This window comes from Cygnus olor, chromosome 1, assembly GCF_009769625.2.
Source record: "Cygnus olor isolate bCygOlo1 chromosome 1, bCygOlo1.pri.v2, whole genome shotgun sequence".
In the NCBI taxonomy this organism is placed as follows: domain Eukaryota; kingdom Metazoa; phylum Chordata; class Aves; order Anseriformes; family Anatidae; genus Cygnus; species Cygnus olor.
In genome coordinates, this window is record NC_049169.1 from 208657160 (window position 1) to 208685144 (window position 27985).

Here is a 27985-nt window from a genome sequence, read left to right on the forward strand (position 1 = left end):
CCGGTGCCCCTCGTCCTGTCTCAAAGGGCTTCTCCGGCCTCTCTGATTCAGGGGCCAGGGCTGCGCGCCCTCGCTGGCAGCAGCAAACCCCTCAGCATCTCTTTATTTCCTGGCGTTTACCTGCGGGTTTGCAGCCCGGACAGAGAGAAATCCAGGGGCAGCCCCCGCTGTGGGCCCGGAGCCCCAGCTCTGCTTGTGGTCTGGGGCCAGCAGTGGGCAAACGTCCCTTGGCGCTCCCTCGGGGCAAGCAGCTGCTCCTGGCGCGCTTCTGTCTGCGGCTGGCTCAGGAGTTCGGCCCCGTAACGGCCCCGAGCCGTTCGCCTCGTGCCGTGTCCCCTGGGCCCGGGGGTGCTGCTGGCACCCGGGGGGCTCGGGGCGAGCGCTCGCTGTCCCGTGTCTCCGCAGCAACATCATCGACGTGTCGGCGGCGGACTCCCAGGGGATGGAGCAGCACGAGTACATGGACAGGGCCAGGCAGTACAGGTGAGACCCTGCCCCGTGCCCCGGGGGGTGGCTGAAGCCCCTGCGGGTGCTCAGCGCCGCTCCTCGCCTCCCTCCTGGCGCCGCGGCTGCTGACGGGCGGCGGAGCCCCGCTCCTGGGGGCGGTGGCCGCGCGTGCCCCAGGCCGTGCTGGCCCCCCACGAAGGGGGGCCGGGGGCAGGCGGCCGGCGCCTGGATGCGGTCGCTCCCCCTCGAAAGGCGCCCGTGGGGGAGGGAAGGGGGGCGAGCGCCCGCCCCAGCCCTGCTCCCCGTCAACCACGGGGCCCCAAATCCGCGTGCCGAGGTGCGGGGGGGGGGGGGGACACACGCGTGTGAGCCCCTCCCCGCCCGCAGCACGCGCCTGGCCATGCTGAGCAACAACCTGACGCACTGGAAGAAGCTCCCGCTGCTGCCCTCGCTGACCAACCAGCCCCACCAAGTGCTCGCCAGCGACCCCGTCCCCTTCGCAGACCTGCAGCAGGTGAGGGGGCGGTGGGGAGGCCCTGCCGGGGCGCTGGGCGGGCGGCACGGAGCCCTCGGGGCGGCTCTGCCGTCCTGCCCTGCCCTCCCTCGGGTGGGAGCCGTCTGCGGAGCACGGCGCAGCCTCACGGGGCTGATCCCAGGACAGCCCGCAGCCGCCTGCGGCGCCGGGGGCGGGGAGCTGGGCCCTTGCGCCGGGGGCCCTCCGCCTTCTGCACGCGCCGCTGGGGAGTTTTGAGGAAGGAGCGGTGCGGGAGGAAGGGTTCTGGCAGCCCCAGGCTGGCCGAGGAGCTGCCGGAGGTCTGTGAGCTCCTCGCAAATCGCCGGAGCCCTCCTCCGGGGGTGGGGGTGGGGGGGCAGGAGCGGGGTGGGTGCTGTGCCGGGGCGCGGGTCCTGCTGCAGCTCTCGCGGCCGCCCCTTCTGCACGGAGAGGCACCCGTGTCCTGCAGGGCCCCGACCTCCGCGCTCCCCGGGCACCCTGAGGCTGCGGCGCCTCTCGGACCCGCTCGGAGCGGCGTGGCCGTGCCGGGGCCGGCCCTGTTGGGGCTCGTCAGCGCCAACAGCTAACGAAGCTCGGCCCCAGCTTCCCTGGTGGCTGTGCTGGCCGTGCGGGTGGTGGCTCCGGGACACCTCCGGCTGGCACCGGCGCGTTGCTCCGCTCCCCGGGAGCTCTGCGGCCGTGCAGACGCCGCTGCCAGCCCCGCAGCTCCTGCTGGGGCGGCGGCGGGGCTGGGGCTTCCTCCTTCCTTCTCCATTTTTTTTTCCCTTCCCGCCCCAGGTGTCCCGGATAGCCGCCTACGCCTTCAGCGCGCTCTCACAGATCCGCGTCGATGCGAAAGAAGAACTGGTTGTACAGTTTGGCATCCCCTGAGCCCGCCCCGCGACAGCACGGCTTCACCGCTTTGGGGTTTTGGTTTGGTTTTTTCGGTTTTGTTTTTTTGTTTTGTTTTGTTCCCCCCCCTTTTTTTGTCTTTATTTCCCTCCCCGCGGCACCTCGCCTCGACAGAACTTGTACAGACGCCCGGTTTCCTACTGATCGCCGCCGCTGCCCCCAAGGCTTTGTCCCCGCTGGGCGCGAGTGCGTGGGGGGCGGCGGGGGGGGGGCTGCGTCTCGCCACAGCCCCGTTGCACTGGGGGGGGCCCACGGCGGGGGTCCTGGTGCTGCTCAGCACCGCGGCCCCGGCCGTTCCCCCCCCGGGGTGGGGGGAGGGTGGGCTGCAGCCGGGCTCCTGCGGGACCCGGTGGCTGCTGGCACCCTTCCCTCGTTTTTACATGTTTGGGGGCTTTGTTTTTTTTTTTAATTATTATTCTTTTGCCACCGTAGATAAACACGTTCATCCAGGGCCTGCCTCCTTGTCTGTTCTCTGCGAGCTGCAGGAGGGCCGAGCACGTGGCGGCGTGGTGCTGAGTCCTGCTGTCCCGGGGCCGTGCCTGCTGGCTTTCGCACATATATTTTTCCCTCCTCCACGCCCTGCTGCTGCAGTTCCCCTTCGCCCCTGGCGTGAGGCTGTGCCCTGCCAGCCCCTGTGGCGCCGCCGCGGAGGGGAAGCCCTGCCCCACGCGAGTGCGGGACGCTTCGGAGGGGCTGGCTCGGCGTGGGGGCAGCCCCTCCGCCCCCAAAATTTTGGTGTCTCCCCCTCGGAGACGGGGCTGAGGGGGGCTTCCCCCGCTCTGCGTGGCTGCAGGTGATGACTTCGAGGGGTGGGTGCGCCCCCCCGCCTGTGAGCACAGCTCCTTCCCCCGTGCTCCCCTTTTGGGGTTTGCTCTGCGCCTACGCCCCGCCCAGTGCTCCCAGTTGGCAGCACCAGTCCCGCTGGGGCTCCCGCCCGGCTCCTGCCTCGTTTCCTTTCTGCCCCCACCCAACCAAGGCTCGGGGCTGGTGCGTGCCGTCCCTGCGCCGCTGCTCGGGGAGCAGCCCGGGTGGGGGCTGCTGCTCTTGTCCAAACGCCCTCACACTCAGAGTCGCCACCGCTCTGCAGGGGTGCGAGAAAGTGTGTTGGGGGCACAAGTGGGGTGTTGAGGGGTGGGGGGCCATGGGGGAAGGCGACGGCCCGTGCCTGCAGGTGGCTCTGGGACACCGCGAGGCTCTGGAGACGGCAGGAGCCTGCCGGGTGCTGCCCCCCAACATTTCAGGGTGAGCCCAGCCCAGCAGCGAGCGTAAGGCCGCGGTGCGGAGCTCCTCGGGGGCGGGGGGGCTGCGGGCCCCGTTCCTGCCTGTCCCCCCTCCCCACCTTGTCCCACCTCATGGCACAGCCGGGCCGTGCCGGGTGCCGGGCTGGCTGCACGCGGCCGCCTCGCCGCGCTCCTGCCGGGTGACAGCGCCGAAGTCCGGGGAGCTGAGCTGGGGCGGCAGGGCCCGTCAGCGGGACGGCTGGTTTGGGGGGGGGGTCCTCAGCCCTATCCCCCCCCCAGGTCCCTGTAGCCCTGCTCCTCCTCCATGGGGTTCCCGCGCAGCCCCCAGCTTGCCCACCCCGTCCAGGCGGTGCCCGGCGTGCCCGTGCAGGCTCTGCAGCCCCTCCAGCGCGGCCAGCACCTGCCCGGGGGGGGGTGTGTGTGTGGGGGGGGGGGGGGGCACGGGTCGGGGTCTGTCCCCGCAGCCCCCCAAGGGGGAAGCGGGGAGGTTTTTTCCCATCCCGCTCTGTCCCCATGCAGCGGGTCGGTGGCGGTCAGGAGGCTGAAGGAGGGGTCGGGCCACCAGAGCTGCGGGGGGGCCGCCAGCAGCCGGCGCAGGGTGGGGGGCAGCGCCCCCCCCCCCCAGGCTGCACAGCCCCACGTGGGCCAGGCGCAGCGCTCGGCTGGGTGAGGGGCTGCAGCTCGGGGGGGTGAGGGGGGGCGAGGGGGTGCCCCACACCCGTACCCATAGCCCTGCCTGTACCTATACCCGTACCCATACCTGTACTTGTACCCATACCCCTGCCTGTACCCATACCCGTCTGTACCCCTGCCCGTACCCGTACCCCTGCCCGTGCCCATACTCATGTCCGTACCTGTACCTGTACCCAATACCTGTAACTGTACCCATACCCCTGTCTGTGCCCCTGCCCGTACCCTTGCTTGTACCCATACCCCTGCCCCTAACCATGCCTGTACCTGTACCCATGCCTGTACCTGTACCCGTACCCGTACCCATACCCCTGCCTGTACCCATACCTGTACCCATACCCATACCCCTTCCCCTGCCTGTACCCATACCCATCTGTACCCCTGCCCGTACCCGTACCTGTACCCCTGCCCATGCCCATACTCATGTCCGTACCCATGCCCGTACCCAGTACCCGTAACTGTACCCATACCCCCGTCCATACCCATACTCCTGCCTGTACCTGTACCCGTACCCGTCCCTGTACCCCTCTCTATACCCGTCCCTGTACCCAGTACCCGTGCCCATACCCCTTCCCGTGCCCATACCCCTCCCTGTACCCAGTACCCGTGCCCGTGCCCGTGCCCCGTACCCCCACCCACGGTCCAGGGAGCGCAGCGGGTGGAAGGAGAAGTCCAGCGGGGGCGTGAGCTCGGGGGGCAGCGGGGGGCAGCGGGGGGCACGGCATGGCTGTGGGGACCCCGGCCCGGTAGCTGTGGGGCACGGGGGTGGTCGCTGCACCCCACGCCCACCCTACAGTGCCCCCCCCGGAGCTCCCCACACCGTGGGTCACCCCTTTGCCCCCCCCTCAGAGCCCACAACCCCTGCGTCCCCACGCCCCGCCTGGAGCCCATGCCCCCCCCCATAGCTCACAGCCCCACGGGTGTCCCCCTCCCCTCCCGGCAGCCCCTGCTCCTGCCCCACGCGTGGCCGCGTACCCCAAGGGACCCCCCCCGGCCCCCCCAAATGTCCCCTTGGGACCCTGCAAGAGCCCCCCCACGACTCCACGAGTGTCCCCGTACCCCAAACATGGCCCCCCACGACCCCACGCGTGTCCCCATGTCCCCCCCCGTGCCCCAAATGTCCCCCCATGTCCCCACGCATGTCCCTATGTCCCCCCCGTGCCCCAGAAGTCCCCCCACGGCCCCACGCGTGTCCCCGTGCCCCTCCCACCCGGTGCCCACCGGCGCCCCCCACGCGCGCCCCCCCCTCGCGGCCCCTCCCCGCCCTCCTCCGTCTCCCTGGCAACCGCCCCCCCCTCCGCGCAGCGCGCCCCGCAACTCTCGCGAGACCTTAGCCCCGCTCCGAGACTTGCGATCTTCCCCATCCCAGCGGCGCGCCTCCCGCCCACGTGACGCGGCGTCACGGCGGCGGCAGCCAATGGCGGCGCGAGGCGGGGCGGGAGCGGCGGTTTGAATCGGGTAGGCGGCGGCGGCGGTGAGGGACGGCGGGGCGGGGCCTGGGGGGGTGGGCGGGGCCTAGGGGAGGCGGGGCCTATAGGGGCGGGGTGGAGGGGGAGGGGAGGGGGGGGCCTCGCTCTCCGCAGCTCCCTGAGGAAGGGGTGGGGAGCTGGGGGTCGGCCTCTGCTCACAGGTAACCAGTGATAGGGCCTGAGGGAACGGCCTCAAGTTGTGCCAGGGGAGGGTCAGGCTGGAAATGAGGAGACATTTCTTCTCAGCAAGAGCGGTCAGGCGTTGGGACGGGTTGCCCAGGGAGGTGGTGGGGTCCCCGTCCCTGGGGGTGTTCAAGGCAAGGTTGGACGTGGTGCTTGGGGACATGGTTTGGTGGGTGACAGGGGTGGTAGGGGGGCGGTTGGGCCAGGTGATCCTGGGGGGCTTTAACAACCCTAAAATGGCTCCGGGACTCGATATACAAGCCCGCGGGCCAGGAGGGGATCCCACAGGAGTGCTGGGGGAGCTGCCGTCGTCACTGCAGGGCCACGCTCCGTGATCCTGGCCCGACTGTGGCAGCCGGGAGAGGCCCCTGAAGGCTGGGGGAAGCAGAAGCTGGTCCTGCCCTCAGGAAGGGCCAGGAGGACCCCAGGGGCTCCAGGCGGTCGCCTCGCCTCCATCCCAGCACAGGAGGGAGAAGGCAATCAGGAGGAGGAGAAACCAGCCCGGATTCGCCCAGGGGAACCCACCCTGAGCAGCCCGATAAGCTCCTCTGATAAAGTCATGGGCCTGGCGGGTGGGGAGAGCCGTGGGTGCCGTCCTCCTGGGCGCGGGGAGGCCGTTACCTCCATCCCCCGGGATCGCAGAATCCCGTCAGGGAGCAGTTTGGGCTGGAAGGGACCTCGAGGATCAGCCGGCGCCAACCCCCGGCCGCGTGCGGGGACGCCTCCCGCCAGACCAGGTTGCTCTGGCCTTGCGATTCCCCACGGGGAGGCTGTTGCGGTGTGGGCCGGGTGAGCCGGCAGCGAGGTGGGAGCTGGCGCCGTGCGTGAGCCCAAAGCGCCGAGCGGTGCCATGGAGGCCGGCTGGAGGCCGGTGGCGCAGCCCCGGGGGGGGGGGGTCGGGTCCTGTTCAACGTCTTCATAAGTGCAGTGATGGTGGGGCAGGGAGCACCCTGCGGGTGGCACAGAGCTGGCTGGAGCACCGCGGGGTCGGGCCTGGCCTCCTGAGGGACGTGGCCGGGCTGGGGAAGGGGCTGCAGGAGCCTGGGGGGGGGGGTCCTGCACCGGGGGAGCTCCCCCGCGGCTGCCGGGGCCTGCGGGGAGCTGCGCAGAGGCCGGAGCCGGGCTCTCGCCAGGGGTGCCCAGGGCCAGGAGCAGAGGCCCCGGGCCCAGCCTGGAGCCCGGGAGGTGCCCTCTGGGCCCCAGGCAGCACTGCTGTGCCGGGCGGGTGCCGGAGCCCTGGCACGGGCTGCCCGGAGAGGGGCTGGGGGCTCCTCCGCGGGGTCTCCAGCAGCCGCCGGGACGTGGGGCTGGGCGAGCGGCTCCGGGACCCCAGGGTTTGGGGGATCACAGGGACATGGGGGTGCCTGCAGCTCACCGTGTCCCAGCACTCAGCACGGCGCAGGGCTGCTGCGGGCTCACTCCTTTTGCTTTCCACCGCTGCTTCTCTCCGCAGCCCCCCCGCTGCACCCCCGGGATGGATTTAGAGGAGAGGCTTCGGCTCGGGTCCCCGGGGGGCTGCGGAGCCCCCGGCCGGGTTCAGGTGGCTCTCGGGATGGTGCTTTACACCGTGACGTTCCCCTTGGCTGGCTGCTGTCCTGTGACTGCCCATGTCCTCAAGCCTGTGGCTCTGGGGTCGGGGACGTTTCCAAACTGAGCGAGGACGCAGGGGAAGGCGAGGGGCTGCTTCGCTCAGCGCAGAAAATCACTTTTACCCATTTCCGTGCTTTAAACCCCAAACCGCCGGGTCTCGAGGCCGCTGCGGGGCCCCAGCACCCTCTTGCCGAGGGTCCCCACGCACCCCCAGGGCCGGTCCCCCCACGCTGCCCCCATCCCACGGCCCCACGGGGAGGCCCCCGATAGGCGGGGGGCTTCCTTTGCCCCCTTCCCTCCCCGCACGGAGCCGGCGGCTTTTTGTGCCGTGCGCCTTTAACGAGCGCAGCCCTGCCGTGACGTGGGGTGGCCGCGGGCCAGGAAGGGGAACCATCTCCTGCCAGCCCCGGCCGAAACCCAACACAACTTTTTCTTTTGTGCAGGGCCGCTCGCCGCCCCGGCCTCAGAGGGGTTGGGGGGGGGCGCACACGGATGGCGGAGTGACGACGAGGCACGGGTGGCGGCCGTAGCGCTCCGGTAAGGCCCGAACAAAGACTTTGTCCGGCTTCCGTGGTTGTTCCGAACGGGGCTGGGGGGGGGCAAGGAGGAGGAGGAGGAAGAGGAGGAGGAGGAGGAGGCGGTGGCGGGGGGCAGCCCGTGGCTCCCGGCCCGGTGCAGCCCCCCCCTGGACCCCCGCCCTCGGCACCGCCGCGTCCCCGAGGTGCGAACGCGGGGCTGGGGCGCGCGGCCAAGTTGCGCTCGCCAACATCCGGGAGCTCGGCCGCCTGCACGGGGCGGCTCTGCCCGCGTGCCCCCCCCCGCTGCCAGCCCCGGGCACCAGCCCCCCGTGTCCGTGGGGCCGTCCGGTGTGGGGCTGGGGGCGACACCAAGCACTTTCTGTGGGGCGGGGGGCTCAGGGTGCGCGTCCGCCCCCCCTCCCCGGCCCTACGCGCGCGGCTCCTTGGCTCGCTGCGAAGCCCGGAGGAAGGCGCCCGCTTGCGTAACGCCGTGTTTTGACTGGAGCGGGCGCTGGGGGGGGGGACAGCAGGGGACGACGCCATGGGGACGTCCCCGTGCCCCCGCCGGGGCTCAGCACCCCCAGCCCCTTGGGTTTCCCCCGTCTGGTCCCCGGGGCAGGGAAGGAGCCGTGCAGCCTTCGCGTTCGCGCTGCTCAGCCCCGCGGTCGTTCCCCCCCCCCGGCTGCCTTCATGCGGAGCCCGACGTCTTCCTGCAGCGGGTCCGCGTTCACGGGGGGCTCTGTGCTGCCGTCGGAGGGGTCGAGAGGGGGAAGGGGGTCGAGGAAGGGGGTCAAGGGTGGAAGAGCCCCGGCAGCCGTGCCCGCAGAGCCGCCCCGCTCCCGGAATGCTGGAGCTGGGGGGTGAGCGGCTCGGGGGCTGCGTTCGCGCTCGGCAAGAGGAATTTTGGATGGTGCCGGGGCCAGATCCTGCCCCGGGAGTGCTGATGCTCCCCGGGGCTGCCGGGATGGAGAAAGCCTCCAAAAAGTGCCCCCGCTGTCCGTCCGTCCGTGCGCAGGGGAGGTGCGTGCCTCAGCCGCGGGGACGAGCTGTTTTTAGCCCAACTCCTGCGCCTGGAGCCGGGGGGGCTCCTTCCTCCCCAGCGCCCGGAGCTCCGGCCAAGCCCGGGCAGGCTGCAGGTGCTTCGTGTCTCCGAGCAGCCCGAGCCGCGGCGCCTGGGCTGCCTTAAAATATCAGCGGCGGCCGAAGCTTCCGGGGATGGTCGGGGCTGGATCTGGGCTCCCGGCGGCGTTATCCTGCGGATTTCTGCGGGGATTTGGTGCCTGGATGAGCCTCTGGACCAGCTGGTGAGGGGTCAGGGTGCGATAGGGAGCGTCCCTGGGGCAGCAGCCCCAGTGCAGCACCGGGAGGGACACGGCGGTGGTGAAGAACCGGGGCATGGAGAGGGCCCTGGAGCACCAGGCGCCGTGCTGCCCGGGCACAGCCGCTCGCCCTGTCCCTCCTTCCAGGCTCCGATATCGGGGACCCCTCCCCAGGTGGGTTTTTTTTGGGTTATTTCTGGCCCTGCTCAGCCCCCACCGGCACCCCGTGGCAGAGGCAAAGGTCGCCGCGGGGGGAGCTGGCAGCGCTCCCGCGTCCCTGCCGCCGGCCCTCCGCACGTCGGCACCGCCACAGCCGCGGGGACGTCCCGGCTGGCGGCCTCCCCGCGCTCCTTCCAGCCCCTGCTGCCGTCCCACGGGACCGGGGGCAGCCCTGTGCCCTCCCCGCGTCCGGCAAGGAGCTCAGGGCAGGGCACAGCGGAGGAATTCCTGATGTGAAACGAGAGACGGGCGTCCCGAGGTCGGATCCTGCCCAGCCGAGCCTCGGCCTTGCCGCTCGCCTGGGGAGCAGCGGGCTCCGTGGGGAGCAGGGAGCCCGGCGGGGACACCTGGGGGCTGCCAGCATGGCCCCGGGGTCCTGGCACCGCAGCAGGGTGCTGCCAGCCCGGGGACACGGGGACGGGGACGGGGAGAGCAGAGCCCGCGTGCTGCCGGCGCCGGCGCGCCCCGGCAGGAGCGGGGAGGACGACGGTGCTCGGGGAGCTCGCAGCGGGCCGGGCAGCAACCCGCAGGACCTTGGCACCGTCCCGAAGGCAGGGCTGGCTCTGAGCCCCACCAGCCCGGTGGGTTTGCTCGTTTTGTGTGTTTTTTTTCCCCTTTTTCCTTCCCCGTTACACCTACAGAAGCTCTGCTCTCCCCGTCTCCGGGACAGCCGTGCCTCCGGGCGCTGTGCCGGCCTCTCCCCGAGCGCGGATAGCTTCCCAGCTCTGAGCCGTGCCATTTTTCTCTGACGCTGAGACTTGGGTTTCCTAGAGGGAGCCGGAGCCGGCCTGGGATGCTGGGGCTCCCCGATAGATGCTATCTCCACGAGGGCAGCACTGGCCGCAGCGAGGAGGCTGCTGCAGCGCCGAGATAGCCCCCGCTGCCGAGGGCAGGGACAGGCAGCGCCCAGGACCCGGGGGGACGGAGCCGTGACCCGTGACCGGGCTGATTTACGCCACCGGGGCGAGACCTGAAAGACAGGCCGGGCTGGAAGGCGGCTTCCTGCGGCAGGGAGCGGGGCTGGGGCAGCGCGGCCGTGGCGCAAGGCTCGGGTGGCCGGCCCCGTGGGACGGGGACAGCGCGGGGCGAGGGCGCCGGGGGACGTGCCGGCGGTGGCACCGCCGTCACCAGCAGGTTCTGGCTTGGCAGCCAAAGCAGCCTTCCCTGGATGCTGTGCAGGCCTCGGTGTTGCACGCCAGATGTTCAATTTCTCCTGAAAAGCTGGCGGTGAGCGGGGGGGAAGAAGGGGAAGGAGGGCACGGAAGGAGGCGCTGGAAATGTTGGGAGGTGCGGGAGGGCCGGGGCACCCAGACGGGCTCTCGCCCGTGCCAGACCCTCCGTGCTTGGCAGAGGCCCCGCGACTCGCCGCCGGGTTTCTCCCTCGTCGGAGCCCCCGGGAGGCGGAGCGGCCCCGTGCCTGCGGCGGGGACGGGTCCTGGGATCCTGCCACAGCGAGGGCGGCGGCGGCAGAGCCGGGGCTCCGGGTGCAGCCTCTCGCTGGCCTCCCGAGCTCGGGAAGTTCGTGGGAAGGCTCCCCGCTCCCCAGCAGCGGGCTCCTAGAGGAGGAAACGACGGAGCCTCCGTGCAAACGTCCCCAGATCTCAGCGAGGAGACCCAGGCGGCCCCGGCCGCCGGTGCCGTTCCCCTCCTCGTGCCCGTCCCCAGCACGCCGAGCGGAGCCGAGGGCGCCCGGGCACCGCCGCGGCTGGCACCGGGCTCCTGGCTGCACCTGGGCGCTGCCGTGCGGAGGCGCCGAGCTGCTCTCCCGGCCGTGCGTTCCCCGGGGAATTTAGGTCACCCGACTACAATTGCTGCTCTGTGCTGTCGCTTGGCCGCCGGCGGCTCCCCCCGCCCCCCGCGCCCCCTCCGCCGCCGTCGTCCCCTCGCGACGTGAGGCTGGAAGCGTCCCTCCCGGCCTGCCTCGGGGACGCTCGTGCTCGAGCGCTGCTCCGGGCGCTCCGACCCGCGGCAGGGGACAGCCGGGGACAGGGAGGCAGGGAGCCCAGCGCCCCGCTGTTTCTCCAGCCCCGCTGTTTCTTGCTTCTCCGGACCGAAAATGAGGATGCCGGCTGCTGCCCCCGGTAACACAGCGCGTCGGGCAGAGGGCAGATCCTGCTTCAACAGGCACCGGTGCCCGGCGTCACGTGCAGGCTGTACAGGAATGTAATTGCTACGTGTGGCCTTTAATTGCCTTTTTTTTTTTTTTTTTTCCTCCTCCGTTGGCATTCCTAGGTCCGGGCAGCGATCCGGCAGCCTCGCAGAGATGCCTCTCCACGCCACGAGAGCCGCGGCTCTCCTCACTTGGGTAACGCGTCGCCGCGCCCCGGAGCGGCTCTGCGGGTGGGGGCGGTGCTGGGGGGCTCAGCTGCCGCCCCTGCGGGTGCTGCCGTCCGGGCTGGGGACCCTCCATCAGCAGCTCGACGCCGGGGCTGGTCACGGTGGGGTTTGTAGGAGGGGGCTTGCTCCTGCTGAGCAGCCCAAAATGCTGGGAGGGCTCGGTCCAGCCTTGGAAACCGGCCGGGAGGGCACGGCCGGCGTGGAAGGCAGGAGGAGCTGGGCCACAAACGTCCTGCGGGTCCTGCCTCGTAAATCACAGAATGGTTTGGGTGGGAAGGGACCTTAAAGAGCGTCCACAGACAGGGACAAAGCTGTGCCGTGTCTGAGCGAAGCATCACCGTGACGAACGGGATGCGTGCCAGCCTGTCCCGATGGGGGCTGCCCAGGGATCGGGTGCGGGCGTTGCCTCCGTTTGTCCTGGCGGGGCACTGGGAGGGGCGGGGGGTCTCTGTGCCACCAGCACTGGTCCCACTGGTGGGGGAGGCGGGGGCGTCGTGGCGCGGCTGCCGGGCTGCTGCCTTCTCACCGTCTCGTCCCCCTCCCCAGGTGAACAGCACCAAGGTGTGCGCAGATCCCCTCGGGGACCTCTCACAGCTCCAGGACTGCCGCGTTTTCATCCAGATCATCAACGAAATGTGAGTCCCGGGGGCTCTCCTGGCCGCACGCGTGTTCCTCCGTAAAGGGAAGCTTATGCGGTTCCTCTGCTGCGTGGGCGAGGAAACAGCCGGCGAGTTGTCCTGAGCCTCAGCCTGGGGGTCCCGAGGAAGCTCGGGGTCTGTGCAGCAGCTTAAGGAGCGGCAGCTCTGCCCCGTGGCGCTGTCCTGATGGCTCTCGGGGACCTGGGGGCTGCTCCTCAGCACGAGGTGCGGGGCCATGCTCGGGGCAGGGACGGAGGAACTTCAGTCCCGGGAGCTGCTCTTGTCCCCTGTGAGCGGGGCTGACTAAAAGCTGTAAACCACAGCGGGCGCTGGAGCTAGGACGGGGCACGCGCTTAATTAGCGACCCGGCGAGGCGCTGGGGGGGGCGGCTGCGAGGCTGCGCCCCGGCCGAGCACCGCTCGGAGGCTGCCTGCTATAATTAACTGCAGCGCGGTGTAACGAGAGCCTGCTCCGAGCGGGGCGCTGAGGGCGCTGGGCGGGCAGGAGGGAGCTGGGGTATATTTAGCCGGACCTGCTCAACCTCCCCAGCCCGAGCTCCGGCTGGGATTAGCAGGGATCACCGGGGTGTGCTCAGCAGGCAGCCGGCCCGACCCGACCGCGGCTTGGGAAGGGGGTGGTGGCAGGGAGGGCGTCGCAGGGGCTGCCCCGAGGGTGAGCTGCCTTTGGTCGGAGGGGGCCGGGAGATCCCGCGGCACCGGGGAATGGGAAATCCTCGTGTCTGCACCTTCCCCTGCAAGTCCCCGCGTCCGGCGGTCTGAGAGCAGCCGAGGGTTCGGAAGCAATCCCAGCGGAGCGCGGGCTGGCGCGGGTCTTAGGCACGTGGCCTCCGTTTGTGTTGGCTGCCGCTGAGCAAAAGCCTGATCTTGGACCAGAGCCATGGCAGGGGCAGCCTCAGTTCCCCCCTTAAATCCAGCGCGGGCTCCAGGGCGGGGGGCAGAGGTGCGTGGGGCTCACTCGCCCACACAGTTCTGGCGCGGTGAGGGATTGCTCGCTTCGCTACCGAGGTGGCCCCGGGAAACCCCCTGCTTGCAAGGAGCTGCCTCTCCGTGAAGGCAGCCTTTGTTCAGCCTCGCCGTAAAGCTCTAACGCGGCCCGCCTGCGCTCTCTTGCAGCCACAAGACCGAGGAGGGGCAGTCTGCCCTGGAGCAGCCCCTGCCGGAGCGAGCAGCCTTCATCCGCAGCTTTCTGCAGAGTAAGAGCCTGCGCCGAGGGGCGCAGCAGCCCCGTCCCCACCTCCGCCGGGGCTCGGTGCTGTGCCTGCACACACCACGGGCAGCGGGTGACCCCAGCTGCACCGCCAGCTCTGCTCGGTGCAGGCAGGGCTGCCCAAATCCAATCTGGGAAGTCCTTGCTGGCCAAATCCAGCAGGGGAACACTCACCGCAGGAGGGGCGCTGGGCGCGGAGATGCCGTGTCCCACCTCGCAGCACAGCAGCTGGGCCGGTGCTGGTGGTGGAGCAGCAAAAGGCACAGAGCGATCCCGAGGGTGGTCAGAGGGCTGAGTGCGAGGGGGAAGAACCCAGCCACGGGTAACACCAGGGGCTGTGCGCGGGTGGCTCAGCTCCATGGTGCAGCCCCACTGGTGCCTCGCTGCCTGGGCCCCTTCTCCAAGGGCGAGCATCCACGGTGCCCCTCGGAGCGAGCCCCTGGCCTGGGGGTGATGGACACCCGCCGAGGGGTGGTGGGTGACGTATCCCACCACGAAGCTGTTCCCAGCGATCCGTCTCCCTCCTCCTCCCTCTGCTGCTCGTCCCCAGTCGGTGGCAGGGCCCCAGCGTGACTGGAGATCCCATTTCGTGTTGCAGAGCTCTGCAAGCACAAATCGACCACAGAGAACCTGGTGTCAGCGCAGAAGCTCCTGGAGGGAGAAGAGCTGGAGTTGGCCAAGGTACCGCCGTGCCTAAGGGGTCCTCTGTCCCGGATCGAGTCCCTGCTGCCACGTACCGAGCGTGGGGTCTGGAAGGGACAGCCGTGTCCCGGGGGCCCCGAGATGGGGGGGCTGCGCCCCAGGGTGCCGAGCGGCTTGGGGGCCAAACCTGCACGTGGCTGGTGCTGCCTGCATCCTCTCCCGATGCTCTGCCTCGTTGCAGGTGGCCGTGCTGCTGCTGTACCACAGCTCCATGAGCAGCAAGAGCTCTGGGGACTGGAACGAGTTCGACTACCAGACCCAGGTACTGCCCTGGTGCCAGCAAGGGGCCGGGTGGGCGCCTGCCCGCGTCCCCCGCAGCCAGCACCAGCCCCTCGGTCCCAGAGCTGCCGCAGGGCAGCTGCTAACCCCCGGCTCCTCTGGCGCAGGTCGAGCTGGCAAACATCCTCAAGTTCGTGCTGGACAACGAGGAGAGCCTGACTGAGAACCTGGAGGCGTTTCTGCAGAGGAGAGGTGAGCGCGGTGCCCAGCGCGGTGCCCAGCTCGGTGCCCACCCCACGAGCCTGTGCTGCGGGCACCGATGGGCTGGTGTTAGATGAACCTTGTGCAGGGAGAGCAGGCTGTCAGACGTGGGTTTTTCCTAGCTGGCGTCTGTGCAGCGCCTTGTTAACAGTGAAAGGTTATTTGTCTTTGTTGTGGCAATGTCCAGACGCCAGCAGGGTGGCACAGAGACAGGCCCTAACTTCTGCAGCAGGGTGAGATGTTGCAAGTGCTGCGCGCTGCCCGGCTCCTGTGCTGCTAGCATCTGAGCAGCACAGGTGGCTTTTTTCTAGAGCATAAAAACTTCTGTTTTTTCCCCCGTTTGCACTGCTCTAGCTGCCAACCCATGAGAGCAGCAACGCCACTCGGAGCCCACGGCCCCGGGCTGCTGCCTGTCGCACTGAGCGCTACAAAAGCATCCCGTAAGGGGACAAAGCGCAGCCTCGTCTCCCCTGAGAACAGGCCCTTGGGGACGGAGCTGGGGGGCCGGGCACATTCCCGCTGTGTGGGTGGAGGGGGGCAGGAGGGATGTGAGGGCTGCTCCAGCTTTTTGGCGGGGCTGATCCGTCCCGGAGGGAGCCTGCGGTCACCTGGGCGTTCAGAGCTGAGGCTCCACCTCTGCAAACCCTCCCGGTGTGAGCACGAAGCCCGTGCCCTACCCCTCACCTGCCCCTCGCTCCCGTGTTCCAGCACCGCAGCCCTCGCCCGGCGCGTGCAGCAGCGGCTCGGAGGAGCGCTCGCCGGGGCTCCCCCACCCGCAGGCGCGCGAGGTGCGCTTCCTGGAGCTGCAGAAGGTCGCCTCCTCCTCCGGCATCAACAGGTACGTACCGGGGGGGGAGAATGGACAATGGGACCCACAAGTGTCCTTGGGGTGCACCCACACACCCCTAGAAGGGCCCCTGCTTGCCACGGTGCTCTCCTGGTGCAGGCACCTTGGGCTCGGCGTTGTGATGTATGGTTGTGAGCCGTGGCCAGGCTGCTCTGTGCTGCTCTTACCCCAGTTATTTTTTGGCTCTGCAGCTAGCACAGACGCTTCCCAGAGCAGGTCGTGGTCCCCTCCTGTCCTGGGGTGGCTTGAGGAGGGCCAGGCTTGCATCACTGCTGGCATTCTGGCAGCAAACGTTAAATCTCCACCTCTGGAGCACGCTGACTGCTCTGCGACAGGCTCTGGCAGCAGTGGAAAGGGGAAGGACGCTTTGTCCCGGAGCTGGCTTCGTACCCCCGGGCTAGAGGCTGGCGCTGGGCTGGGACAGGGGGATTCCTGCTCGGGTGGTGGCATCGCAGCGGGTCTGGGAGCACCGGGAGCACCTCCCTGCCCCTCCGGATAACTGAGCGAGGCGTTGTGGTCCCGCAGCATCCTGCCCGGCCCGCCGGCCTCGCCCGTGGGGGACGTCATGCAGACCCCCCAGTTCCAGCTGAGGCGGCTGAAGAAGCAGCTGGCTGTGGAGAGGGACAACCGGGACGAGCTGGAGCTGGAGCTGGCAGAGAACCGCAAGCTCATCACGGAAAAGGGTCAGTAGCTGGCGGGGCGTCCTGGGGTGCAGGGGGGGTCTCTGGGACTGAGACCTCCTGTGGGTTCTGGGACTTGCTGTAACAGCTCTGACCCCCCTGCACCCTGTGCTCGGGCATGGTCTGTCCTGCTGGACCCCAGGTGAGTGCAGCCTGCGGTTTTGGGGCTTTTCTGCTGTCCCGAGCAGACCGGGCACCTTGGGGCTGGCCGTGCCTCGGTGGGGCCACGGCTGCACCAAGGAGCCTTGCCTGTTAGCCTGGAACAAAACGTGCTGCAGAGAGCAGTGCTGGGGGGAGCCAAGGCAGCTCCAGCACTGTCATAACAATTCCGAGCAGGCAGATCTTGGAGGTTGCTGTTGGTCCTGCTGCCAAATGGCTGGGAACAGGCTGGCAGGCGTAGCAGCCTTCCCACCCACGTCTCGAACGCTCTCTGCGCTGGGGATTTCCCATGGCGCGTACGGACGGCGGGTTCCTCCTTCCCTCTTATGTCCCCTCATATATCCTGAGCAACAGAAGGCACCTGGAGCTATGCTGGTGCCCCATGGCGGTGTTGCCAGCCTGGCTCCTGTGTCCTCGCTCAGTGTTTTCTGAGAGCTGGGGGGAGGACAGAGCTCCTGCCCTGCTGCCGGGGCCGTGCAGCAGGAGATGGTAACGCGCCCGTTTTCACCTCCCTTCTCTCGCCGCAGAGGCGCAGATCACCATGATGCAGCACCGGATCGATCGCTTGACTCTGCTCAACGAGAGGCAAGCTGCCGACCAGCTGGAGCCCAAGGAGATGGAGGAGCTGAGGGAGAAGAACGAGAGGTAACGCCCCGGGGGCTTCTGCCGCCCGCCTGCTGGGCCACTCCTCGGCACTCACACGTCCTTCGGCTCCGTGCTGTCCGTCTTTTCCCTGGTAATACACAAGCCAGGGCTGAGAGCATACCTTTCTGCTGGTCTCGGCCACTTCTGCACATCAGGAGCCAGTTCCTTTATGGGAAAAGGGCACACTGCCCCAAATGTAGCCCTCCAGAAGAGGCTACAGCCTACGGAGGCTTCCCCAGCTCTGGGAGAGGCTCTGTGTCCCTGAAAGCTTTCGGGAAGATATTGGATGCTGTTTCCCAAAGGTTTGCGTTGCTGGAGCCCAGCCGTTGTGTTTGGTGCAGGAATCTTCAGCACAGGCCACCCAGCTCATGACGGGCTGCAGCTAAGTGAGCCCAGAACTGCTTTTGGCCTGAAACTCTGAAGCTAATGGCAGTGGATGGAGCTCTTGACCCTTTCCCCTTCCCCAGCTGCTCGCCCACAAGTTTGATCAGATCTGAACTGGGCTTGAAAGTCGCCTGCTGTGCTGTCCCAGTCCCTGCCCTGTCCCTTTTCCAGTCGTGTGCTTGCTTGGGAAGGACACCCAGCTCCAGCCTGGGGGGGTGATCCTTTGTTTGATGTGTTTTACACTGCAGAGGGCTAGCTGCCTCTCCCTTCAGCTCAGAGTGCTCAGGGCCCTGCAGAACACAACCCCTTGCCCCGGCCCTGCTCTACCTGGCAGCACCAGGCCCCAGCTTTGGGCTGGGTTTATTACGGTGCTCTCTCACTGTCACACAGTACACTGGGTACCTTCCCCAGCAATACCCAGCAGCGTCAGCCCAGCGGTGCCCTCACCTGTCCTGCTCCTGCCAGCCCGTAACGCTCTCCTCTCCCGCAGCCTGCTGGTGCGCTTGCACGAGGCCCTGAAGCAGTGCCAGGACCTGAAGACCGAGAAAGGCCAGATGGATCGGAAGATCAACCAGCTCTCCGAGGAGAACGGGGACCTTTCCTTCAAGGTACGGAGGAGCACTGTCCCCAGATTTGTATCCCTGCACCCCTCAGACCAAGGGCAACACCAACTTTAAAAATTAAGGCTGTGTTCGCTGTGCTTCCCACGGCTCACTGGGCACCAGCTACATTTTGGCTTTGGCCTCCCCAGTCTCTAAGGGACGTTGCCCGCATCTGGTGCCTTGGATGCAGGGTGGCTGACGAAGCCCCGTGAGCACCCAGGATTTGGGATGGCCCTGGCTGTTTCCGTGCGGGGTGAGCTCAGACTAACTGCTGCCGGCCCTGCTTCCCTCCGCAGCTGCGGGAGATCGCCAGCCACCTGGTGCAGCTGCAGGACGCCCTGAACGAGCTCTCCCAGGAGCACAACGCCGCCCTGACGCAGTCCCAGGAAAAGCAGGCACAGCTGGAGGGCGAGCTGCGGGCTGCCCTGCAGGAGAAGGTGAGGCTCTGGGGCTGCTCCAGCGACCAGCAGTGAGGCTGCGGCCATCACGCTGGTGACAAAGCACGAGACGAGGCTGTCAGAAAGCTCGCAGAAAAAAGCTCGGTGACTGCCCCTGGTTGCCCTGCCTTCTGCCCGGCTCCATCACCCGTCTCTGTCCCCAGAAATGCCTGGAGGAGAAGATCGAGATTCTCCAGGGGAAGATTTCCCTCCTGGAGGACCAGCTGGCCAAGCTGGGGGACCGCAGCACGCAGGAGAAGGGCGAGGTCATGGGCGACATCCTGAAGGTACAGACAGATCTCCTGTAAGGAGAGTGGGCCCAAAACTCCTCTGGCTGTGGAGCAGTGCCCAGCAAAGCCTGCCCCGGCGTGGGGAGGGGGCAGAGGGGACAGAGCTGGGTGCTGTCTGTGGGTGCCGTGGGGCTGAGCACCCCGTGCACGTGTTTGGGAACAGCTCCCCGCATTGCTGCCAGCTGCCCCAGCCCCAGTAGCGCAGGGCAGCTGGGGATGGAGCTGCATCCATGTGGTGGAAAAAGGAGTTTGCTCTCAGAAATGGCCCAAGGCGTTTGAAGGCAGGGCTCGTGGGGGTGCGGTGGGCTCAGGGAGGGAGGGAGGGAGGGAGCGTGCCCGGCTGCTCCTGCTGGCATGAAGCTCTTGTGAAACTGTTGGGTACCGCTTGAGTAACGTCTGGGGATGTTTTTGTTTTCTTTTTTTCCTCCTTCCTCTTCCCTCTGCCAGCTGGAAGAGCTAAAGCAGGAGGTGTCCAGCCTCACCGCCCAAGTGATCGAGCTCCAGGCCTCCATCCTGCGCCTGGAGGAGGAGAAGAGCCAGCGGGAGGCAGCCCTGCAGGGCGAGCGCAGCCGCTTCGAGGAGGAGAAGCTCCAGCTCGGCGGGCTCATCGCCAGCCTCCAGAGCTCCCTCGCCGAGCTGCGCCTGGCCAAGGAGCAGCTGGAGCAGGACCTGCGGGCGCAGGAGGCGCGCCTGACGGCCCAGGTGGACGCGCTGACAGCCGAGGTGGAGAAGCTGAACGGCTTCCTGCTGCAGAGGGAGCAGGAGGCGGCCAGGCTGCAGCAGCAGGTGGAGCAGGAGCGGGCGCAGGCGGAGGACCTGCAGCGCCGGGAGCAAGCCTCGCAGGAGGCCATCGCCGGGCTGAGCCGCCGCGTGGAGCAGCTGAGCGGCAGCCTGAAGCACAGCGAGGAGAAGCTGGCGCGGGTCACGCAGGAGATGGAAGGGGAAGCCAGGCAGCTGGCCGCCCTCGGCGCCGAGTGCGAGAAAGCCGCCCAGGAGAGGGACGTGGCCCTGCAGGAGCTGCAGCGCTTCCAGCAGGCCAAGGAGGCGCAGCTGTTAGCCCTGAGCGGCCAGCTGCAGAGCCTGGAGAAAGCCCGAGAGGCCTGCCAAGCCTCGTCCCTGGAAATGCAGCAGGAGAAGGCTGAGCTGAGCCAGAAGGTCCGCGAGCTGGAAGGCCGCGTCCTGGAGCTCACCGCCCAGTGCCAGCAGAGCACGGCCCAGGTGGGGACGGCTGAGGCGCTGAAAGCCCAGCTGCGAGAGCTGGAGGGCAAGCTGAAAGAGAGCCAGCAGAAGCTGGCCGACAGGGAGAAGGTGGCCAAGGAGAACGCGCGCCTGCAGGAGCGGCTGCTCTTCCTGGAGGAGTCGGTGCGAAACACCGAGGGCATCCTGGAGGATGAGAAGAGGAGGGCGGCCGAGAGCCTGGAGGGGAACCTGGCCAGGATAGCGGAGCTGGAGTCGGAGAGGCAGCAGCTCGCGCAGCGCCGCGACCAGGCGCTGCAGGAGAGGGACGAGGAGCTGGCGAGGAGGCAGGCGCTGGAGGCGCAGCTGCAGCAGCTGGGCGAGGAGTGCAGGGAGAAGACGGCGGTGCTGCAGCAGCAGCTGGCAGAGGCGTCCTCGGCTGCCAAGGGGGAGGAAGGAGAGCGCGGGAGGCTGGAGGAGAGGATGAGGGCGCTGAGCAGGGAGCACGGCCAGGCCTGCCAGCAGCTGCAGGCCAAGCAGGAGAAGGTGGAAGAGCTGGAGGCCCAAGCGAAGCGCCTGGCCAGCGAGCACCAGGACCGGCTGGCCGCGCTCCAGGCCGACTTGTCCAGCGCCTGGGCGCAGGCGAAGGAGAAGGAGGGCGAGGGGCAGAAGCTGAGGGCCGACGTCTCCGCCCTGCAGGAGAAGGTGGCGACCTCTGAGCGAGCGGCGGCCGAGCGAGTGGCTCAGCTGGAGGCGGAGGTGCGGCGGGCGACCGAGGCGCTCGAGGGCGTCTCCAAGGAGTTGTCCGAGGAGAAGCTCAAGCGCAAGGAGCTCGAAGCCACGGCCAGGCACCGCGGGGAGCAGGAGAGCGAGAGGCTGCGGGAGCGGGAGCGCGAGGCGGAGCGGCTGGCCGGCGAGGTGGCGCGGCTGAGCGCGGGGCTGGAGGAGGCGCTGCAGAAGCACGGGCAGGACCTGGCGCGCCGGGACGAGGAGGCGAAGCGCCTGCAGAAGGAGCTGGAGCAAGCCAAGGCGGACTGCGCCGCCGAGAAAGCCCGCAAGGCAGAGCTGGAGGTGCAGCTGCAGAACTCCATCAACGAGCAGAGGGTGGAGCGGTCGGCGCACCAGGAGGAGCTGGCCCGCTCCCTGGAGCTCATCGAGGAGAAGGAGGGCGAGCTGGATGAGCTGCGGCTGAAGAACGTCTCGCGGGGCGAGGAGCTGAGAGACCTGCAGAAGACGGTCAGCAAGCTGAAGGGGGAGCTCGCCTCGGTGGAGGCGGTGAAGGAGCGGGCTTCCAAGATGGACAACGAGCTGCAGGGCTTCCTGGGGGCTGCCAGGGCCCGCGACGCCGAGATGGACAGCATCAAGGCTGTTTACTCAAAGGAGGTGTCCCTCAAAAGCTTGGAGGAGAAGATCCGCCACAGAGAGCAGGAATCCAGCTCAAGTCAAGACCTGTACCAGGAGAAGCTGAAAGAGGCTCAGACGCTGAGTTTGGAGGTGGAGAAGCTGGAGCAGAGGTGCCGGGAACAGCAGGACACTATCGCTGCGCTGGAGAAGGCGGCGGCCGAGGCCCGGGCCTCTGCGTCCCAGCACCAGCAAGCGGAGCTGGAGGCCTCGAGGAGGGAGGCAGCTCAGCACAAGGAGAAGGCCTCGGAGCTGCAGAAGCTGCTGGAGGCCGCGCGATCAGCCCAAGCTCTGCAGGACGGCGCCGTGGAGACGCTGAGGAAAGAGCTGCAGGACAAGGGCAAAGAGCTGTCCCAGAGCAGGAACGCCATCGCCGCGGTGGAGAAGGAGCTGGCGTCCCTCCGCGCCTCGGCTCAGGAGAAGGGCAGGTCGGAGGAGAGCTGGAAGGAGCAGATCTCCCAGTGCATCCAGGAGATGGAGAGGAAGAACAGCCTGATCGGCAGCCTGGAGCACGAGGTGTCCATCCTGCACCGGCAGGTCACCGAGAAGGAGGGGGAGAGCAAGGAGCTGAAGCGCCTGATCGTGGCCGAGTCGGAGAAGAGCAAGAAGCTGGAAGAGCGGCTGCGGGTGCTGCAGGCGGAGATGGCCACCGCCGCCTCGCGGGCGGCCGAGAGGTGCTCGCTGATGAAGGTGGAGGTGCAGCGGTGCCAGGAGGAGATGGAGAAGCAGCGGCTGACCATCGAGGCCCTGAAGAGGGACCGCCACTGCCAAAGCGAACGCGAGGAAGAGCTCCGGCAGGAGGTGAAGGTCTGCCAGGACAAGTACTTCCAGAAGGAGCAGCTCCTCTCCTCCCTGCAGCAGGAGCTCAGCAGCGCCCAGGCGCTAGCCGGCGAGCTGGTGCCGCTCAAGCACCTCTGCCAGCAGCTGCAGGCTGAGCGAGCCTCCCTGGAGAGCAAGCACCGCGACGACCTGGAGCAGAGGGCGAAAGCCGCCGGCGTGCTGCAGGCAGAGCTCGCCCGGAGCAAGCTGGAGGCGGCCGAGGTGCCGGCCCTGCGGGAGAGGGCGGCGGAGCAGGAGCGGGCGCTGCAGCGGCTGCAGAAGGAGGCGGCGAGCTACGCCGAGCGGCTGGCGGGGCTGCAGCAGGCCAACGCCAGGCTGGCCGAGGAGAACCGGGGGCTGAGCGAGACCTCGAGCCGCGGGCAGCAGCGGCTGGACGCGGAGCTGGGCCAGGCGAGGGAGAAGCACGCGCGGGAGCTGGAGCGGCTGCGGCTGGAGTCGGAGAAGCTCGTGGCGGGCAGCCGGCAGGAGGTCGAGGAGGTGGCGAAGAAGCTGGAGGCGATGAGCAATAAGTACGAGAACGCCAAGGTGAAGGTGCTGGAGGAGAGGCAGAAGTTCCAGGAGGAGAGGCAGAAGCTGATGTCTCAGGTAAGGGGCTCGCGGACCTCCCTGCTTGGGTGCCCGATGCGGGTTGGGGGAGTGCAGGCAGAGCCTGGTGGGGAAGGGGCTCATCTGGCCCCCCTCAGTCTCACTTTTCCTGGCTGTGAGGCTGCTCTGGGCAGCTCTGTCCCACTGAGGGAACATGTCAGCTCCTCCAGAGCCTTGCCCCTCACTTACTGGCAGGGCTCTGGTGGCTTCCAGCCACGTTGGTCGCCCGTGAACTTGCTCGCCAAAAGCCACTGCCCTCCGCAGCCAGGGCTCTGCTCCCGCACCACCCCTTTAGTTCCTAAGCTGGGGGGGTTTCTTAGGGCCCAGGTTCACAGAGGTACACAGGAAATTGAAGTGTCAGCAGGGCTTGGATCTCCTACGCACCTATGGGTCCTCCTTAGCCTGGGCTGCTTGGCGTGGGAGCTGGGGGGTCTGGCCCCGCGAGGGGCAGCGTGCCCTGCGCCCGCGATGTGCTCACTTCTGCCTTTTGTGCTCGCCCCGTGACAGGTGGAGCAGCTAGAGGTATTTCAGAAAGAGCAAGCTAAGCAGGTAACGCATGCGAAGTGCCGGCTGCTTAAACGGTGACGGTGCATGGCCCCGGCCGCTTCCCAGCAGAGCCGCCTCCTTGTGAACTGTTTGCAGCGGGGACCCTGCTGCGGGGTGTCCCCGGAGCGCGTGCCGCAGGCGCTGCTTTGCTCCAGGTCTCTGGGCTCGCGCATCCGCCCCGTGGGGAGTAGGAACAGGGGCCCACAAATCCTCAGCTCGGAGCTGCCTTGTCCTCAGAGAGGAGGTGCTGGCGAGCTGGAACACCCCTTTTTTTCCACCCTCTTTAACCGAGGGGGGCAGGCTGACACTGGGAGGAGAGCGCTGAGGTTGCACAAAACACAGACTTGGCTGGAGATGCCTTTTTTTAAATTATTATTATTTTTTAAGCAGCGCCCATCTCGGAGCCAGCACTTGGGAACCGCTGCTGCTCGAGCAGATGTGGCCGATGCCCGCTCCAGAGGCTGCCCCCAGCCCCTGCCCCACATGTGGCCAGGAGCCTGTGGGGCCAAGAGGGGCCATCGGCTTGTGGGAGGGACAAAGCATCCCTATCCTCACCCCTGTCCCCTTCCCCAGCCCCCGGTGCTGCCACAGGACGCCCAGCCTGGCTGCGCACGGGGCGAGCTGGAGGCAGCCGTCCCGGTCCCTCGGGGGAACGCCTTGTGCCCGGGGTGGCAACAGCCCCTTGGAGCCCCGTGCTGAAATTTGGCATGGAGCAGCCCCACGGGGCTGGGCCTCCTGCTGCTTTATCCCGCAGCAAACGGTTGGCAGCGGAGATGGTTCCTCCAGCTGAGGGCGCGGGGGGATGCGGTGCCGCGTGCCGTGCTGCGCCCCGTCTCCTCTCGTCCTCCTCGCTGAGGGGTCTCGGTTTGCTTCTAGTGCCTGGCGGCTCTGTGCTTGTAGAGCAAAGCTCTTCCCCGCAGGGACTAACATAGGGCAGCCCTAAGCTGCCTCCCTCGAGTCCGCTAACCGACACGCAGGGTGCTGGGCGCGGGGTGCTGGGAGCCGTCCTGCGCACCGGGGCCGTGGGAGGGAGGAATTCACAACCGGGGCTGGTTGTGGCAGGGGGAGGTTTGCGGCCGGGAGCCCTGTGCCCGGGGCTGGTGTAACAAATCCGTGCCCTTCCAGGTGGAGGAGCTGAATAAAAAGCTGACCCAGCACGAGAAGGCCACCCGCACCCAGCAGCAGCGAGTTAAGGTAAGTCGACAGGGACCTGAAGCTGTGCCCTGAGCCGGGCTGTCTCCGGTGAGCCCCGTGGCTCTTGGTGGCCTCTTCGGCTCCCCGAGAGCTGTGGCTGTGCTGCTCGGGTGGCACAGGGATGGGGGCGGCTCTGACTCGCTGCCTTCCCTCTCCACGAGCAGGTGCTGGAAGGGGAGCTGCAGACCGAGGCCACCCGCCAGCAGGAGAAGGTGGCCGAGCTGCAGGAGCAGCTGGCCCAGAAGGAGCAGGCAGCCGAGCACTACAAAGCCCAGGTAGGCTGCGAGCCGGCACCGCCACCCCCAGCCCTGCCCTGCCCTGTGGGAGGCTCGATGGGCTGCAGGTTTTCTTCCTTCTGCTTCTTCCTAGATGGAGAAGGCGAAAACTCACTACGACGCAAAGAAGCAGCAGAACCAGGACCTGGCGGAGAAGCTGAAGGCGATGGAGCAGCTGCAGAAGGAGAACGCGGAGCTCAGGACGGAGTCGGAGAGGCTGGCCAAGGAGCTGCAGCAGAGCGTCCTGCAGGCCAAGGAGTCAGAGCTGAACTGCAGGAACCTCACCAGCCAGGTCCGCAGCCTGGAGGCTCAGGTGGGCACAGCGCGGCGGGGCTTTGCCTTCCTCCTCCTCCTCCTCCTCCTCCTCCTCCTCCTCCTCCTCCTCCTCCTCCTCCTCCTCCTCCTCCTCCTCGCCTCGCAGGGCCTGCCTCTCACTGCTCCTCTTCCAGGTGGAGTTTGCCGATCGGCAGCTGCGGGAGCTCGGCAAGTTCCAGGTGACGGCGGACACGCTGAAGAGCCGGGAAGGCTTCCGTGAAAAGCCCGCCGACCTCAGCACCGACAGCCTCGACCTCAGCCTCGACGAGCTGCAGCCGCTCAACTCCACCAGGTAACGCTCTCCGCGGCTCGGAGGGCCCGGTTCTGCTGCCAGCATCACAAACTCTGGCTCCTGGTGGCAAACCCTCGCGTCGTCCTCCCCCCTGTCCCGCAGGAAGGCTGCCCGCTCGCAGTCGGAGGCCTCGGCCGTGCCAGACAGCGCGGAGTCGCGGGCGTCCCAGCGGCTGCCCCGCAAGGTGGAGTCCCTGGAGAGCCTCTACTTCACGCCCATCCCCAGCCGCACGCAGTCCAAGCTGGAGGGCAGCGCCAGCTCCCTGGGCGACCTCTCCCTCGACTCGGGCTGCAGGACCCGCTCGGCGCGGCGCCGCACCACGCAGATCATCAACATCACCATGACGAAAGTGAGGGCACGGCACGACGCAGCGCGGCCCGGGGGCTCGCCGTGGGCTCTGACCCTGGGTTTTTTTCCTCTCCCAGAAAGAGCCCAAGACGGAGGAACCGCTCAGCGCAGACACGTCCTTCTGCAGCGTCCGCTCGGAGCAGCCCCAAAAAGCCGCCCCGGGCAAGGGCCGGCTGCGCTCGGCCACCTCTGCCCGTTCCCTCGCCAGCTTCCCCTCGCAGGAATCCCTCGCCAAGCCCGAGACCTCCTCCCCGCAGGAGACCCCCGGCCACTCGGCGCTGCTCAGCCTCCCCGGCTACCGGCCGGCCACGCGCAGCTCCCTGAGGCGCTCGCAGGCGGGCAGCAGCTCCAGCCTGGGTGAGTTGGGGCAGGGGGATGCTGCTGGGGGGGGGCGGCTGGGGGCTGCGCCTTGCCACCCCCCCCCCCCCCCCCCCCCCCCAGCCCTCACCGCTTCGGTTTTAGGCCGGAGCAGCATCTACCTGGGGACGTGCCAGGATGAGCCGGAGCAGCTGGACGACTGGAACCGCATTGCCGAGCTGCAGCAGCGCAACCGCGCCTGCCCACCCCACCTGAAGACCTGCTACCCCCCTGGAGAGCCGGGTAAGGGGGGAGTTTGGGGCTGCCCCGTCCCTGTCCCTGTCCCCGCTGTGGCTGGAGGCCGGTGCTGGAGCGCGGCTGGCCCCCAGGGCAGCCCCCTCAGCATCGCCCCCCTCCTCAGCCCTCCAACTCGCTGGGCACCATCACGGACGAGGAGATGAAGACGGGCGACCCCAAGGAGACGCTGCGGCGCGCCAGCATGCAGCCCGCGCAGATCGCCGAGAGCACGGCCGCCCGCCGCAGCACCCTGAGCGCGGGCTGGGCCAGGGGCATCACCACCCGGCAGCAGCGCAAGCGGCTCTCGGATGAGTCCCACCAGGGCCCCGACACCCCCGAGGTGAGCAGAGACCCTGGGCCCACCGCAGGCACCCCCAGGAGCCGGAGGAATTGGGGGTGCTGCCATGGACCTGGTTATGGCTGCGCATGGGGACCCCTGGGGCCAGTGCCTCCTGTGGGACAGGGCTGGCGCACGAGGGGGGGCAGCTCCGAGCCCTTCTGCCTCCCCGCGCGCCCCCCCCAGGCTCTGCTGCTGTCGCTCCCCTCCTTGTGGTCTGCTCCCAGGGATGTGGTCCCACGGGCCTGGCCCCCAGCTGAGGTCCCCCCCCTTGTCCCCTCTCTTCCAGTCTAAGAAGCCCGTCAGCTGCTTCCCGCGCCCCCAGACCCCCGGGACCGCAGCGAGCGGCGCAGCTCCCAGGTCAGCCGGCGGAGCGAGCAGCAGGCACCCAGCAAGCAGGCGAGTGGGGCCGTGGGGGCTGGAGAGCAGAGGAGGGGGGCCAGGACCCCCCTGGGACCCCCCCCCGGTCCTGCCCAGAGCTCCTCACAGCCCCACGTCCTCCCCCGCAGGCCGAGAGGCGCCAGTCGATGGCGTTCAGCATCCTCAACACCCGAAGAAGCTGGGGAACAGCCTCCTGCGCCGGGCCGCCGCAAAGCCACCCCCAAGAACTCGCCCCACGGCACCACGCGCCGCTCGCCCCGCATCGCCTCCGCCAAGTCCCCCAAGGGCAAGGTGGGCCGGGGGGGGGTCCCTGAGCCCCCCCGGGGCGTGGGGAGGGGAAGCACAAGCTCACCCCACGCCCCTGCTATGGGGCACGTGAGCTGGAGAGAAAATGGCTGTGGGGCGCGGCCTCATCCCTGGCCCCGTTTCCGTGGGGCAGTGGGACCGGGTCCTGCCGTCGGGGTGGGGTGGCCGTCCCCGCTGTGCCGTCGAGGCCGTGGGTGCAGGCACAGCTTCCTCCACTGCCCCCCCCCCGGGGTGACCCCCCCCCGGGGTGACCCCCCCCCCCAACCCTCTGCTCTCTCTTCCAGGCCAGTCGCAGGACGCTCAAGGACACCAAGTTCTGAGGTTCCCCAGCGCAGCGCTGCCAGCTCTGCCCGGACCCAGCCGCTGCCCCTCGCCTCTCCCTGCCAGCCCAGCAGCACCGGGACCGGGAGCAATGCCAGGGGCGCTTGGGGCCATCGCCCCCCCCCCCCGACCTTGCTCTGCATGCCCCAGTAACACCGCTGAGCTGTGTGGGGTGCGTTTGCTCCCCCGGGCCACCTCCGTGCCCCTGCCCTGGCTCTGCTTTGCCCCAGGGCCGCCCCCCCAGTCTCTGTGCATGGCCAAATCCTGCCCTGCCACAGGGGTTTGAACCCTCCCAGGGCTGGGGAGGGAAGCTGGGGGGGGGGGGGGGCTGGCCAGCATCAGACTGGGGCAGAGCTGCCAGGGGTTTGGGAGCCCCTGGGGACCAGGGCGAGGGGAAGGGGACAGCCAGGCTGGGCAGGGCCACACACCCCCGGCGAGAACCTGGTTCCTTGCTGCCTGCTCTCACCCTGCCGGCACTCCTGGGGCAAGAGGAGACATTTTTAAAGTGTTTCTACTTGTAAATAAATTGTATTTTTCTCCTGCTGAGTCCTAGACTTGGTGCGTC

At 68.5% G+C, this 27985-nt stretch overlaps 3 protein-coding genes across 3 annotated transcripts; 2 read left to right on the forward strand and 1 right to left on the reverse strand.

Moving 5' to 3' along the window:
* Window positions 1-46: 46 nt before the first annotated feature.
* Window positions 47-2303, forward strand: LAMTOR1 (late endosomal/lysosomal adaptor, MAPK and MTOR activator 1; the record flags this gene model as incomplete). Its single annotated transcript, XM_040571956.1, has 3 exons — window positions 47-483; window positions 835-961; window positions 1739-2303. Coding segments are annotated over 3 exons (657 nt in total), but the record flags the coding sequence as incomplete, so codon positions are not given.
* A 1054-nt stretch (window positions 2304-3357) lies between these two features.
* On the reverse strand, window positions 3358-6062 carry LOC121077141 (protein enabled homolog). The gene is given in 4 exon segments (XM_040572087.1): window positions 3358-3702; window positions 3704-3835; window positions 4388-4573; window positions 6057-6062. Coding segments are annotated over 4 exon segments (669 nt in total).
* Window positions 6063-7366: 1304 nt separating this feature from the next.
* Window positions 7367-27966, forward strand: NUMA1 (nuclear mitotic apparatus protein 1). Its single transcript, XM_040534641.1, is given in 30 exon segments — window positions 7367-7562; window positions 11314-11386; window positions 11965-12053; window positions 13190-13269; window positions 13882-13964; window positions 14167-14247; window positions 14372-14456; window positions 15174-15303; window positions 15838-15995; window positions 16679-16796; window positions 17671-17788; window positions 18079-18219; window positions 18384-18506; window positions 18957-22511; window positions 23019-23060; window positions 24183-24251; window positions 24416-24526; window positions 24621-24839; window positions 24976-25133; window positions 25236-25482; window positions 25559-25838; window positions 25944-26065; window positions 26067-26081; window positions 26200-26415; window positions 26702-26743; window positions 26746-26811; window positions 26922-26958; window positions 26961-26996; window positions 26999-27084; window positions 27384-27966. Coding segments are annotated over 29 exon segments (6585 nt in total). The 5' UTR covers window positions 7367-7562; window positions 11314-11344; the 3' UTR covers window positions 27420-27966.
* The last annotated feature ends 19 nt before the right edge of the window (window positions 27967-27985 follow it).